The following is a 15,050-nucleotide window of genomic DNA, read 5'->3' on the forward strand; positions in this document are numbered from 1 at the left end:
GACTCTACTCTAGGCGCTCTATAACTAGATAAAGAGATCTTATTTTCTTTCTAGATGCTTACTACCTCTCTATATAGCTAGTATAAAGAAGCTTCTATTAAGCTACTATATACTCTAACTACCTAGTCTTACTAGTTAAAACTAGAAGTATAGATAGAGAAGATACTTACTTAGAGCTTTTAACTTTACTAAGAGCTATTAAAGCTATATTATCTACTTTAGCCTTAGCCTCTATATAACTATAAGCTACTCTATACTACTTAGCCTATATTAGTAGAGCGCTAATTCTATAGACTCTTTTTTTATTTAGAAGAAACTTAATAGCTACGTATAGCTTATTCTATTTCTACTTACTTCTAAACTAAAAAAAGTAGATAAACTTAAAAGCTATTAGCTTTATAATCTTAAGTTTATAAATAGTTAGTATAAGTAAATAGTAGTCTAGAAGCTTAAAGACTTATATAGAGTTATATAAGTACTTATAACTATACTACTTATACTAGATATTCTTCTTACCTACCTAGTTAAAGTAAAGTTCTTTACTATAACTAGTAAGTGCGCTTTAGATATACCTAATATAAAGTATTACTTTTAGTAGACGTAATAGAAAGAGAGCACTAATAAAGAGCCTAGGCTACTCTTTCTTCTTCTCTTATTTTTTATGTACTACTATATCTAAGACTTACTTCTTCTTATTCTAAGAAGTAGAAGCCTCTCTAGTAGTAGTAGTAGTAGTAGCGTTATAGTAGACGTAAGTAGCTTAGCTAGTAGCTATAGCTACTAGGCACTATTAAACTTATTTTTACTACTTATTAGCTAAAGAATTTATATAAATAGCTATATTAAGCGTCTACTAATAAATTAGATAGCTTATAAACTAATAGGCTATTAGCTTATAGTTAGACTACTTACTAGAAGTAGTAACTAGTACTATAAGTATCTAGAGTACCTTAAAGATAATCTTATAAGCTACTAAAGCTTTATATAGTAACTAGTAGGCGCTTTAGAGTAAGATAAAAGCTTCTAGAAAGTACTTATAGTTAGTATTTTAGTAATTATTAAAGCTAAAAATATTAGTAAGTGCTAGCCTTATTATTATTACGCGCGTCTAGGCGTATATAGCTTTACTTAATTATATAATACTTATATAAGTAGCGCGTAGCTAAAAATAGATAATCTATGCGTAATATAGCTTACTTAGAAAGTATATTATAATAGGTATTTAAGTACCTATTAGGTTAATTATATACTTTCTTTCTTTTATACTAGTATTTTACGCGCTTACTTATATATATTATACTACTCTTATCTAATCTTATAAGAGTAGTAATTATAATTCTAATTACCTAAATCTATTATTTCTAGCTTAATTTTCTCTACAATTAATTATCTCTAGCTCTAATACTTAGGTAGATTCTTAGATACTTATAAAAAAACTATAAAAGTAGAAGACTTTATAAGCTAATACTATATAATATAGCTATAGATATTTCTATAGTTATAGAGAGTGTAGTTAAAGAGCTATTTATATATAATAATTAAAATCTTACTATTTTTTTTTCTTTTTTTATATATAGTAGTAATATTTAACCTTAGTAGAAACTTACTATATTAAGATAGCTACTATAAATACGCGTACCTAATATAAAAAAACTAAAAAGTATATAACTTATACTAGTATCTCTATAAGTACTATTACCTAGTTTATACTCTAATTTAAAAAGATTTACTATTATTTAAGTCTCTAGAATACCTTCTAGCTAAACCTAGGTTACTTTAACCTAATATATTATTCTATAGTATATATTATTATAAGTATCTAGTATATTAAGCTTTTAAGATACTTTATAAATATAACTAAAAGTAGCTCTCTTTAGAAGAAGCTAAAGAATCTATATAGTATAAAGTAGTGTTTAGCTAATAGTTACTATCTAAAGCTCTAGTAGTAGTAGTAGCTTATTAAGTCTACTATAGCTAAGTTAGACAGCGCTTTATTTATAGACTTTTTAAGCTTTTATACTTAAGTAAAGGCTATTATTTTATAAATATATAAAACTTTTTATAAACCTTTTCTTTTAGAATACCTTCTCTAGATTAAATTAGCTAACTAATATAGATATACGCGCGCGTACTTATAATAAGTAACTTTAATAATATATAGTAAAGAATAATAATAAAGAATTAGAGAATATAGTAAGTAATAATATAGATAAGTAGATTAGTAGAGCGTATTAGTAAGAAAGAGAAAGAGATAAGTTATTATTATTATTATTAGTATTTATATAGTTATACTTATATTATAATAACATAATTAAATTATAAATCTAAATACTAAGTGCTAAGTACTAAGTAATAAGTAAATACTACTACTTTTATATACCTAAAACTATAGTAATAAAGCTATAGTAGAATATTAGACTATAATTAGGTATATTATTCTAAAAAAAAAACTAGAGATAAATTACTACTAAGCTATAATAGTAATTCTAAGATATTTATACTTATAGCTAAGTTAGCCTAGGCTCTTATAGGCTAGAGTCTAATATATATTATTAAAAGTAAAGAAGTAAGCTTTATATAGCTAAGGTTTTTAGCTAAAAAAAAAGCTTTAGCTACTAGAGTTATTTTTATATAAGTAGTAAGTAGTATATCTAATAAATAAGTATTATATATACTTATTTAAGTACTTAGAAAGAGTAAGTATAATTTTATACTTTATATTCTTTAAGCTATAAATAAAAAGTAAAGTTACTAATAAATACTAAGTATCTTTATAATAAGTTTATTAGTAAAATATAAAGTTATAAAGTAAAGCTAGTAAGTATAAATATTAAAGTAAATAATTATAAAGATAAATACTATTATAAAGAAAAAGCTTATAACTAGTATAATTATATATGTATTATAGAAGTAATAAAGATACTATAGTATAGTTTATATACTCTTTTTTTAACTTATTACTATATATATAGAATTTAAAGTTTATAGTTTAGTATTACTATTTTATAGTACTATAATAACTTAGAAGTAACTTAAAGATAATAAGCTAACTATACTTTCTATATTCTATATAACTTATACGTAAGAAGATACTCTATAAAGAGAGAAGTATCGCATCTCTAAGAACCTTGTGGTGATGAGGATGTTGGTAAGACGGCAGCGCGGGGCTAAGGTGACAAGGTTCGGCTGATGACGGATGACGTATGTTAGAGAGCTGTGCCACAAGATATTGCAGGTACGCGCTTCCCGCTGTAGATCGAATGCTTCGATTAGATTAAATAGAAATGAGAACGCAAGCGCCACCAGCATATTGCAGTCGGCTAGATGCGATCATGACACGGTGTCGGCGTTCAAGCGGGGGCCAACCTCGCATCGAAGGATGGCGCAGGCGATGATGGATGGAAGCGAAACGGAGGTTAAGAATGCCGTCGCTGGTAGGCGCGGGCGTGCATCAAGAGGGTGGAATACTGGATGAATCTTATGTGTATTATAAGTGCCAAAAACCTAGACTCGCATGGAAGGTGAGCCCGAGGACTCTAGGGTAACCACGTGACAGAACGACACTACGCCTCATACACCAGAGTCATCTTGCAGGATACCAACAGACCCGCTATGAGCTTTCCAACTATCGCACTGGCTCTCCAACGCATCCTTGTCGGTAATTCCTGCGATCTTGTCGTACTGCTCAACGAACTGCATGGCGAAGCCCTCGGATGTGTGCCAGCCCTGTATGGATGTCAGTAAAGTGATATAAGTGCAAACGAAGAGGGCTACGTACGATGTGGCAGTGCATTAGCCACGCGCCTGGGTTATCAGTCTCGAAAGCGATGACAAGGTAGCCCGATGCTGGCAGCATAGCGGTGTCGCGGCGCGGCGGGTTGTCGAGCTTGAGAGCAACGTCATCGGTGTACTCTCCGGTACCCTGAGCGATGACGAAGAAGTCATGGCCGTGCAAATGGATGGGATGAGGTACTCCGATGTTGGTGCTGATGACTACGTAGACGAACTGGTTTGCGCGGGGTAGATGGAAGACGGCATTTGAAGCTTCGAAAGTCCTTTCTTTGCGCATAACTTGCATGAGCGTGGGGTCGTCCCAGTACACAACCATGGATGTGCTGTTCAGAGCCCATTTGAACACGTTCTCGTCGTTGCGGCCGACAGACACAGGCTCATCGGCTGTGGACGATGTTGCCCCGACAGTCTTTGGGATGTGCGGCACAAGGTTCTCGGTCTCGTCGGAGCAGCTGTCTTCGTAATCGTATGCGGAAGTGCTTGGCGTTCCAGCCGAGCCACCATAGTAGACTATACCGCGAATGTCGTCTTCGTTGTCGTTCTCGGAGCATGCGGACTGCGGAATCGCGCGCATCCAGAAGTTGTCGGCCACGTCTCCCTGATCAGCTGTTACAATGACGTCGTATCGTTGACCCATACCGATGCTGACAATGGTAGCTTCATAAGGTTGGATAGGTACAAGATCGGATGCAATGACAGTCATGGTGTGGTTGTCGATCATGAACTTCCAGTGGGTGTCGACAGCGGCATTGACGAGGCGGATACGGTAAGAAGTTCCAGCTTCGAAGGAGACGTTATAACGATGGCCGCCGTCTCCAAAGGTGTTGGTACCGTTGATCAGACCATTGTCCAGAACTGGCGGGCCATCCGTCTCGGCAGAGAGATAGAGCTCATCAACCGTTTGGTGATCCCAATCGTTAAGGAAGAGCATGCCCAGGTCCTCGTCGTAGTTCGCCGTCGCAGGTCCATTGATGACAATACCGCCAAAGACGCCCTGCCAAGCCTGAAGCGCAAAGTGCGAGTGATACCAAGTTGAACCGTGCTGAGTAGCCCTCCAGGTGTAAGTCATTGACTCGCCTGGTGCCGTTGGGCATTGTGTAATGGAGCTCACACCATCCTGATCGTTGGTGTTCTTCTGCCAAAGACCGTGAAAGTGTATGCTCGTGCCGTTCATGGATGTCGTAAGGGAATTGGTCACATGAACAACGACTGTGTCGCCCCAGTCTGCGATGAGCGTTGGTCCCGGTATGGAGCCATTGATGGCCATCGCTGTCCGAGACACGCCATCAGGCGCTACAACAACATCGGTAAGTTCGAGCCAGTACTCGCGGGTCACGCCAGTGTCTGGAATCTCGATGGACGCGTCGGTGTCGATGGAGTAATCACACCACTCGGAACGTGTGGAAGCGGTGTTGCCATCGCATGCTCTTCTCGGCACTGGAAATGGTTTAGTCAACATTGCCTCTGCATGAGAATGAGGTGCAACTTACTCAAGTTCGTAACGAAAGGCGAAGAGGCCGCAAAGCCAGTCAAGGCTGCAAGACCGAAAGCGCCTCGTAATAACATGATGTAGATACCTAAAATTATTTGGTACTCGAAAAAAGATGATGTGTAGAGACAACGACCAACGATCGCGTAATGAGTGGAAGTGAGGTCTAAAGCGAATGACAAGATGCGAAAGACTCTAGAAAGAAGCTCCCAAAGAGTGATCTGAGCTCAGTCAAACGAATGTAAAGACAAGCTGATGTTTTTCCACAACAACAAGTCTTCGCTTCTTTTATATCGCCCTTGCATCCTACCTTCATAGCCTGTCTTATCCGAGGAATCTATTAGGGGCACAACCTGTGCAGTCTTCAACGACTCAAGGACGTCATGATAATCGAAACTTTCGCTCGTACTCTTCTTTCGTTCTCCTCCGCAGATAGTCTCATTGTTTATCGTGGGTCAAGACTACCCTGATCCCTACTCCAAACTTCAGACGCCCCTTAGGGCATCACTTGGCGTAGGTACACCGGCTGCTCGGTGATCTGCTAGCGGTATTGTGCGTCTAAAAACGGCCGTGGGGTTACTGAGTAGTATGCGCAAAGTCTACCGGCGCATCAGGTGAGCCCCCACTCGATCGGTGCCATTCCGCCGCATCTGCCCATGGCATTATCGATTGTTGAGAAATCTTTGCGCATGGTCGGAGTTTGCTGACTCGGAATCGGAGGAAGGAAGCGCCGCGGAAGGGCCGTCCGTGATGACAGGTCGGCGCGCCGTTGTTGCTGGGTTGTGCCAGGTACTCAGTGGAGTGAGGTACTTGGAGTCGAATAGACAAACTCTTCGTATATCCACTGAAAAACGGGTAGAATCTGCGTTTAGACGGTTCGATCGCTACCTAGAGAGATACGCGACAGTGGGGACGACAAGCATTCTCTAGCTTGAGCTTGGCAGTGCCAAAAATAAGACCCGCTCCGACTCGCACTACGTATCGCATCTGTGCTTTGAGTGGCTGAGGTTACGCGACGCCTGAGCATTGAAACAATTGAAGTCAGGCAGCATGCAACCCTCGATAGCGCAATTCGCACTGTACGAGAGCGGGTCCTTGTAGCCCTTCGGAGACCTCCCAATGAAGTATACCAAGAGATATGGTTTTCACTCGAGGCGTCATGAATATACGTGGAGACGTCGTAATGTATCTGAGTCGCTCAGGGGACTGTAGAGATAGAGACTGACTCGGCCGATGTATTGAGTGTAATAAGGACATTGGGACTGCTGATTGTTAGCTGTTGCCACCACCCTTCACACTCTTGCTGCATTTCTGACGCTCTTTAAAATATTCTTCAACGTACACTCCTTCATCATGCATATCGCCATGCGCAGCGCACTGCTGGCTCTGCTCCCGCTCGCGGTGTTGGGCGCCCGCAAGCGTGATGTCGCTTCTACGCCTTTCCAGCTGTATGCATACAGTGAAGACATTGGTGGCTTGCCACTCTTCTATGCCGATGGTCTTGCATATCTCGGAGAGCCTGCTCTTTCCAACAGTACCGATGCTGCTGTCGTAACCTGTAAGTTCGGCTTCTTCGAGCCATCGCGTACCCAAGTTCATCCCAACTAATAGACATAGTCACAATCGATGCCAACAAACACTTCATTGGAAACCCCAACGCTACCACCGCTACCGGTGAGCCCACCTGGTCAAATACAGCTCTCTTCATTCCTTCGTCATCATCGGTCGACAGGCGCGTGGGCTTTCTCCCACCCAACAACGGCACTGGCAACACCACGACTCAAACATCGGGTTTCGCTTTCTACGGTTCCACGGTGATGTTGTATGGTGAAGATGGTACGGTTGCCACGTCATTCTACGGCATGAAGGCTGAGAACGGCCTGTATGAGTTGCATTGGAACGACACGGAAGGCAAGGTGCCTTTGACACTTCGGAGCATGGCGCCTAGCAGTGAAGCGTCGAAGCGACGTTGAATGGGATGTTGTTGGGACGTCAAAGGTTTCTGCGGGGTTGCCGTCCCGACAGTCGTTACGCAAGGAAGCTGTTGGTAGTAGTACTTCAATGTCAGCGGGTTAGGGAACATGATCAGCCATAGCTCAATTCGTTACTCGAGAACTAACACTATACGTTGTCGTATGCTCCGTTCCATTCGAGAGTTGTCATTATTCAGGCTCTGATCAAGTTCTGCCAGCGTCTCAATGCTCACAGAAGCTGTAAGTCGCCCTCTGCCATCCTTTCTCTGCGGTCTGGACAAACGCGCCCCTTTCTTGCATAAGCTTTTTGCGATGCTCACTTGCCTCTTGAAAACCCATAGGAAGGGAGTGCTTGGCTTCTTCGAAGTATTCGCGCACGTAGGCCATGAGCTCTTCAGGCAGTCGACCTTCCGTAGTGACAGAAGGACTTGCGAGTCCCTTCTCGGCTAGCAGATTGATGAGGTCTGGGGGGAGCTTCGACAACGCTTCTTGGCGCATCTTGTCGCTTGGTCCAAGTAGCGAGTCGACGTACCAGTCCATTTGTTGAGGCGGAATATTCGCCGTAGAGATGATGCGCTTCGTCGGATCGACAAGCCAAAGTGCAATAAAGCGACGATGGCCGGGCTTTGTAGGATCGATGAGACTAAAAGGGGAAACACGATGTTGACTAACATACGTTAGCCCAAGGCAGTGTCCGAACAGAATCTTGACCGACTTACAAGACATTGGAGAAAGCTAGCAGCCGACCCTCACGCGTTTGTACGTTCCCGTAATTCTGCAAACATGGCGAATTCCCACACCCAAAGCCAGTGCCGTACACGTGCTCCATCCAGTGATAACAGTCTTGTCCAACGTCGAAACCCTCGTCATCGTGTAGGTAAGCAGACGTCTGCATGCGGAATGCGAGGCTGTTATCAGTGATGTTATCACTGTCCAGGTAGTACAGGGCAGTTGCGCAGATGTTTTCGTTCATCTGCCCCTCGATGTGCCATCCACCCACAGGAAAGTCCGGCTTCTCGGGCGTGAGTTCAATCGAGGCCATCTTGACAATGATCTGAAGTCCCGTATCGCGAAATCTATCAGCAAGACGCTTGCCTGGTTGCGGTGCGTAGGATACGTCGTTGAAGGGAATTGGCATGATACGAGGTTTGCGGACGATCTTCCACTTGGCCTCCAGCAACCCTTCTTGGCGATCCTCATCGTTGTCGTAGTAATCATCGTACCCTTCTTCCTCCAGGTCTTCTTCGCTGGCTTCCACATCACCACACTCTTCTTTATTGGGCGTCCAATTCTCTTCGTTCTCGTCACTACGCAACGGGACATTAGCAGCTGCAAAGTTCGAAGACATTACTTTGACTTACTCAGGATTCTCGGGTTTACCGGTGCGAGTTTCCATACGACCGGCCCCTTCAAACTTGTGATAGCCGACTGCAAACCGCAAACACTGATCCCACATGGGTATGGATGTTTCGACCAGCTTTTCGATGGTACGATATATGTCGGGATATCTCGTAGGGTGAAGATTGTTGATGTAGCTGGTAAACTTGACAGACCCATCATCCTGGAAAGCCACATTGGCCGGCAACCATTGGTATTGATTGGACCAGTACTCCGGCGGGATGCTGCTGCCTCCAACGCTATAATCATGTCGGTTTTGCGCTGTAGTCGTTTCGAGCCCCTGCTGGGGGACGACCTCGCCCTTGCCAGCCCAGCGCTCTACAGCGTCCGTCACACCAACCTGCTCCTCACGAAAGCCAGAACTGCGCCCATATACCAATGGGTACATAGATGGGTGTACCAGATCCTGCACCATACTATTCGAGTTGGGATGCCAATCAGGAGATGCAGCGTGGTCCGACTTGAGCTGATCAAAAGCTTTGCGAAGCTTGGCGTGTAGCTCGCTTGTAACGAGCGTGTCAGACTTGGCTACGGAAGCGCTTGCGTCGAGAGAAGGTATGATGCCCGATTGTTCGAAATATTTGGCTTTGCTGCGAAGCTCTTGAACACACTGCATAGCGTTAGTGATGAAGACTATTTAAAAGCAATAGTAACGTACGGTATCGAATGTACCTTCATCCAAGATATTCTCGAGTATGCAAGACTGCCTGTCGTCATGAAGATCGAGCCGGTCATCGTCGTGGGTCCAATATTGGCTCTTCGCAGCGGTAGCCAGGTGCCAAAAGTGTTGGTCAGGAATGGCGAGGGCCTCATTACGCCACTTGGCAACGATTTCATCATCAAAGACCTTCTGATGCCAGTCGGGCTTGTCGGTGAGTTTTTCCAAAACATCCATCACGGCAAGCTCTCGCACAGGGATGATCTCTGATTCGCTTCCATAGGCATTGTGGTGGGAGCCGATCGGATAGAAGCCGTAGTTGGTCCATTCCCAATTGCAAAGAGGTAGTCCGAATCCAGGATATTCGTTCATGGGTTTGCCAGAAGTCCCAGTCATTGTTGTGTTTGAGCGAGTGGGGAGTCGTGAATTGGTGCGCCGTGAAGGAGCGTTTATCCTTATTGCTTTATACGAATGGAGGTTGATAACTATATGGCAAGAGGGCCAAGTTTTTGATGCGCTAGCGCAGGCAACTTCATGCTGCCTGAGCTGTTAGAGCGAAATAGAGCGAGATGGGGTCTTTGGCGTGTTGGAGGCCTAGCCTTTACCCGTCCAGGATGCGCCACGGACACGAACGGAACTTCATGAGAGGGGATCCGCGACTCGTGCCATCGATGCATTGCGACGATGATGTTCGCTTGAGAAGAATGGCATCAGTGCAGACATGCCGTTTAGCTTTGGGCTTAGGGTGTAATGTGAAGCTGATGTCTTCGCGTCACGCGTTCCGAGGTCTGTGCGTCATCGGCTCCACAGCTCAGATGTCTTGGCGCCACCGCAAAATGTCCGTCCCCTGCAGCACACCTACTTCTGGCTTTTATATCGAGGACCTTCGCGATACAGCCATTGTCTGCGCCCCTCATTAATCGTTCTGGGGGGATCAACGAAATATTTAATCGCAGGCACCAATGTACTGAGAGCCCTACACAACAGAATGGATCACGCATAAGACAAAAGCAAGTTCGCACCGCTATCTGCACGGCTATTACTATCTCTATAGAAGGACGCCACCACCACGGCCGAGCACATCGGTACAGTATGTATCGATCGTCAGATTGCTCAATCGTGCTTAGTGTATACCTTCACATACTTCACATGCTCATTGCCCTCGGCATCCTCATAGCGTTCACTGACAATCTTGTATCCTCCGAGCTTTGGCCAGATCTTCGTCCAGCAAAGCCAGTAGAATCCACCTAGAAGCAGAACGCTGACACCGACAACCGGGAATACGTAATATGGGTAGCCGTCTGCGTTCCAATCGCCATCCGGAGGAATGAAGGGGACCAGTGCAAGAAAAATGTTTGCGGCCAGATAAAGAACGGCAATGGGGAGATAGGTGTGCCATGGCGACTCCCAGCGTTCGCGCTTGGAGTAGTGTAGGTAAATGAGACCGGCAGTGACGAAGCCATTGATCCAAGCGCCGGGGTAGGTGTAAAGATCGGTGATGAAATTGTAGGCAGGACCAGCAGGGGGCGCAAGCAGTACGATGACTGTAATCAGCCAATGCAGGAACAAGGCTGTCGCCGGCGAATTGAATGGCTTGTTCGACGCCCAGAATCTGCTCCACGGAAGTAAACCCTCTTTTGCGAACTCCTGGTTGAGGCGTGAGTGTGCGAAACTGACGGCGAGCACGTTGCCAAGATTGCTGAGGGCAACGAAAGCGGGAAGACTGCGCGCTCCAGCACTATTACCGAAAACGTTGCGGAAGAATAGGCCAGCCACAATTACCTCGCTCTTCGCAAGATCGGACTTGGGGATGGCAGCGAAGTAAGCCACGTTCGCGAGGACGTATAAGATGGTAGTTCCACCGATTGCCAGGGGTGCAGACCAGGCCAGGGTTCTCTTCGGGTTCCGAATTTCGCCCAACACATAGTTGGCATTCTCCCAGCCTTTGTAGGAGTAAATGATGCGCAGCAGAGCTTGGCAGTACGCATAGGCACCGCCGCCACCATAGCCATCACCGACTTCCAGTGCAAACGCGTTGTCGAAGTTGTGCGGCTGTTCGATCTTCAGATGACCAGCCAAAGCAGCAAAGCCAGAGAAGACGATGAAGAGTAGAATGAAAACCTTGAACACGCCGAGAACACTGAAGAGGCGGATGCCCCATTTCGGTAACGTGGCATGGAGCACAACCGAGAAAGTGACACAAGCAACGGCTATGCCACGCGCCGCCCAGCCATCCGGTGCTTCCGAACCAGCTGCGAACAGTACGTAGCGACCGAAAGCGAGCGAGTTACCGGAAGAAAATCCGAGCAACAACATTTGCGCAGCAAGAACGCATGTCGCAACGTATTTAGGGTGACGGTAGACGCGCTCCAGATAGTTCTTCTCGCCACCTGAACGTGGGATTGCGAGACCGAATTCCAGAAACACGGATAGCCCACAGAATGTGAGAATGCCACCAATGATCCACAGGAAGAGTGACACCCCAACCGATCCCGTTGCTGCGAAGATACCGGAAGGAGTCGAGAAGACTGTTACAAGTAAGCAGCCATCCGAGCGTATGAGCATGAAGAATACGTACTACCAGTGCCGATCATCTTATTCAGGATGACAAAGACTGTGGCCGTGTAGCCCAGCTTCTGGGAATCGTCGTAAACATAGGCGTTGTCTTCCTGCACGCTGCCATCTTCGTAGACCGGTGGGGAAGGCGAGGTTTCATCGTTGGTGTAACGCGCGACCTTTGCGTCGTCGTCAGCGATCGCGGCCATACTTGGGCTTTGCTAGGAGCACCAGGAGTACCGATCGCTCGCGTCAAGTTGGTGATCAGAATACAGCCGAAGCGGTCGCTACGAATGGTTTGCGCAGAAGATAGACGGTTACGCGGTGGCCGGGATCTTGTAGGGTCATATAGCCGTCTGCAATGGCGCGATAACATGGTTGTAGCATGCCACGCGAATTAAATTGCGAATGCACTCCTTCCATGTCGCGATCAGCAAGCGCTGCAACATTGCGAGGCTTGAGTTGCTTGTGGTGTCCAAAGCTGGTGGCTCCCAAGAACCCTGAACAGGAAGGTGAAGCATGTCGCTGGTTGGAATGTCTTGGAACATCCTCTCAACGATGCGCAGAAAAGGCAAGGGCGATGTCGTGATCGCTGGGCATTATTAGCCTACCACCAAAGTACTTGGCGCATTCTGAATGCCTTGTAAAGCACTTCAAGGCGCCTCATGTCCGTCTTATGAAGATTTGGGAGTCTTGTAGAGTAAGGAACCGTTGTCATGAGTGTTCGCGGCGCGAAAGGGACAGTCCTGAGGTCTCTAGGGAGCGGTGTCGCTCGAATGACGAAAATGGTTCACATGGTTAAATGCGCGCGCCGCGGCGAGGGCTTCAGGTAGTTAGCTGATGAGAGTGAACAGAGCTTGACGTGGAGTTGAGGGTTGAAAGCAGCTGGGGATGTCTCCGCGTGTCTGGTGCCAAACCTCGGAACTCCCGGCGACGTAATTTCCGGGTTGGCGCCGGCAATAGAGGGGGCTCACGAGCTTACACTTCTTCAACACCACAGACGGCTGGCTCCTTCTACAACCTTAGCTCAAATCCCATATATGCCGTAACGCACCAGAGGCCTCGATACTGAAAAACTTCAGATGGACGTCTTCGTCGCAACTACCTAGGTACAACTTTGGCTGGACTCCTGCTAGCGGTTTCCTAGCTGGAACAGAATCATCATCGCATCACTTTGAAGCGCATGCGAGGCAGCTCAGCTTCGACATTCATTCAGGCACTAATCTCTGCTATCCTAGATATCATCGCAGTTTCATCTCAGGCCGTCTTTAGCCCACGATCTTACGCGTCATTGCGTCACATAAACAAGCCTCAGCAAGCTCTATGCCGAAGCTTGACCAACGCCACGGAAGCCTCACAGACAGCACGGAACATGCCTACGTAACGGTGTTTGACCATGGCTCGTTGCTCGCTCTCCGCGTCGGTTTGTCGGCTCTTCTGGCGATGTGAGATCATCTCCGAGGCTTGTTAGTGATCGGCTTAATTGGTGGATAATTTCCTCCATCTTCCCCACGTTCTCCGGATCTCTCTGGGTGGATACTCCCCGCGCTCGGTATACCTGGTAATGATGTTGATTGGAGGCATTGAACGGATAATTGATACTAAAGGCGCACTTGCGGCTGATGATGGTGCTCAGGGCACAACGGTAACCGGGCATTGCGGATGTCTTGAGCCACATGGGAATCCCAACCCCAGGAGTGCGGATACGATGAGTTGATATAAAGTGCAGGCCAAGCCTCAGTCCGCCAAACGGCGCGCATCTTTTTTCGGGCCGTGCGAAAACTTCAGCCTTTCACCATGCATTGGACGACACTACTTCTTGGCCTGCTCGAGGCCTGCGCTGCTGTATCGACTATCAATCGCAAAGCGTGCCAGTATCCAACCAAGAAGCCACTGGACGGTTGCCCTCAAAACACGATTCTGGTTGGCCCTGGTCGTAACTTCTCTACAATTCAGTCGGCAGTACTCAGCTTGCCGAATGACACAACACCTCATCACATCTTGGTCCTTCCTGGAAACTATACTGAGCAAGTAAATGTTACTCGGCCCGGTCCCGTTTACCTTTTTGGTCAAACCAAAGCGCCCAACGACCAGAGCAAGAACACTGTCAATGTGATATGGCGCAATGCAACTGGAGCTGGCCTATCAACATTGGACAATGCATATACTTCCGTCCTCACCGTTGCGCCAACCTTCAACTCGAGTAAAACTGGCACAGGACCTACCGGCGACCCCGTACCTGCAGGTACACCTTTTGGAAACACCGACTTTCGCGCATACAACATAGATTTCAGCAACTTGTATGCACCCTACTCCGCTGGTCCAGCCCTGGCAGTCTCAGTGAGCTACGCAAACACCGGCTTCTACTACTGCGGATTCTACTCGTACCAGGACACCGTGTACGTCGGCAAACTAGGCAACGCGTACTTCTACAAGAACGAAATAGCCGGACAAACAGACTTCTTCTATGGTTTCGGCACGGCGTGGATCCAGACCAGTCTTGTCTCCCTCCGTAACTGTGGCGGCGGCATCACAGCATGGAAGGGCAGCAACACAACCTTTGTCAACAAATACGGCGTCTACATCCACGACTCCGACGTCAAGAAGGCCAATTCTTCCCTCTCCATAACCGGTCAGTGCGCGCTGGGCCGCCCTTGGAACGCTCAGCATCGCTCCATCTTTGCAAACTGCTATCTTGATGATTCAATCCAGCCCAATGGGTACATCAAGTGGGGTACTACGGATCCAAGAGTGAACTCCAACACTACGATGGCAGAGTACAAGGACTACGGGCCTGGGTGGAATGAGACTGCGCGACTGGCGAGCAATGTTAGCATTGTTATGGATCAGAAGCAGTATGAGCCGTATTCGACGCTGGATAAGGTGTTTCAGTATCCGTTCTCGGGAGAGTTTGGAAATACGGCTTGGATTGATAGACATCCTGAGAGGTGAAGTGGATGGTAGGAATGAAGAAACTGCTATTGCGAAGAAGATCATCATGCTTCTCTTTGACATCCTCTATCTACCGATCCAGGATCATGATGCTCGTGCACATACTGATCTATATCGTCGTCACTACACAAAGCTGAGCCATGGTGAGTTTGCGACTGCATCATCCAAGAGTCTCTCTTCGTTGTACTTCGGTCACGTCATAGTCACTCTTGGTGGTGTCCGATGATGATGA

At 46.2% G+C, this 15,050-nt stretch overlaps 5 protein-coding genes across 5 annotated transcripts; 2 read left to right on the plus strand and 3 right to left on the minus strand.

The window, feature by feature from the left end:
• Positions 1-3,570: 3,570 nt before the first annotated feature.
• J4E85_002547 (uncharacterized protein) lies at positions 3,571-5,358 on the minus strand (the record flags this gene model as incomplete). Its single annotated transcript, XM_051466825.1, has 3 exons — positions 3,571-3,726; positions 3,779-5,229; positions 5,283-5,358. 3 exons carry the CDS (start codon positions 5,356-5,358, stop codon positions 3,571-3,573), a joined length of 1,683 nt encoding a protein of 560 aa, XP_051329680.1.
• Positions 5,359-6,634: 1,276 nt separating this feature from the next.
• Positions 6,635-7,254, plus strand: J4E85_002548 (uncharacterized protein; the record flags this gene model as incomplete). The annotated part of the gene is made up of 2 exons (XM_051466826.1): positions 6,635-6,839; positions 6,899-7,254. The coding sequence occupies 2 exons, from the start codon at positions 6,635-6,637 to the stop codon at positions 7,252-7,254; spliced, it is 561 nt and encodes a 186-aa protein (XP_051329681.1).
• Positions 7,255-7,476: 222 nt separating this feature from the next.
• Positions 7,477-9,706, minus strand: J4E85_002549 (uncharacterized protein; the record flags this gene model as incomplete). The annotated part of the gene is made up of 4 exons (XM_051466827.1): positions 7,477-7,897; positions 8,055-8,561; positions 8,616-9,262; positions 9,311-9,706. The coding sequence occupies 4 exons, from the start codon at positions 9,704-9,706 to the stop codon at positions 7,477-7,479; spliced, it is 1,971 nt and encodes a 656-aa protein (XP_051329682.1).
• Positions 9,707-10,423: 717 nt separating this feature from the next.
• On the minus strand, positions 10,424-12,075 carry J4E85_002550 (uncharacterized protein; the record flags this gene model as incomplete). Its single annotated transcript, XM_051466828.1, has 2 exons — positions 10,424-11,838; positions 11,889-12,075. The coding sequence occupies 2 exons, from the start codon at positions 12,073-12,075 to the stop codon at positions 10,424-10,426; spliced, it is 1,602 nt and encodes a 533-aa protein (XP_051329683.1).
• Positions 12,076-13,663: 1,588 nt separating this feature from the next.
• J4E85_002551 (uncharacterized protein) lies at positions 13,664-14,818 on the plus strand (the record flags this gene model as incomplete). The annotated part of the gene is made up of 1 exon (XM_051466829.1): positions 13,664-14,818. The coding sequence occupies one exon, from the start codon at positions 13,664-13,666 to the stop codon at positions 14,816-14,818; it is 1,155 nt and encodes a 384-aa protein (XP_051329684.1).
• Between the last annotated feature and the right edge of the window lie 232 nt (positions 14,819-15,050).

This window comes from Alternaria conjuncta, assembly GCF_024043145.1.
Source record: "Alternaria conjuncta strain BMP 0040 chromosome Unknown scaffold_3, whole genome shotgun sequence".
Taxonomy (NCBI): Eukaryota; Fungi; Ascomycota; class Dothideomycetes; order Pleosporales; family Pleosporaceae; genus Alternaria; species Alternaria conjuncta.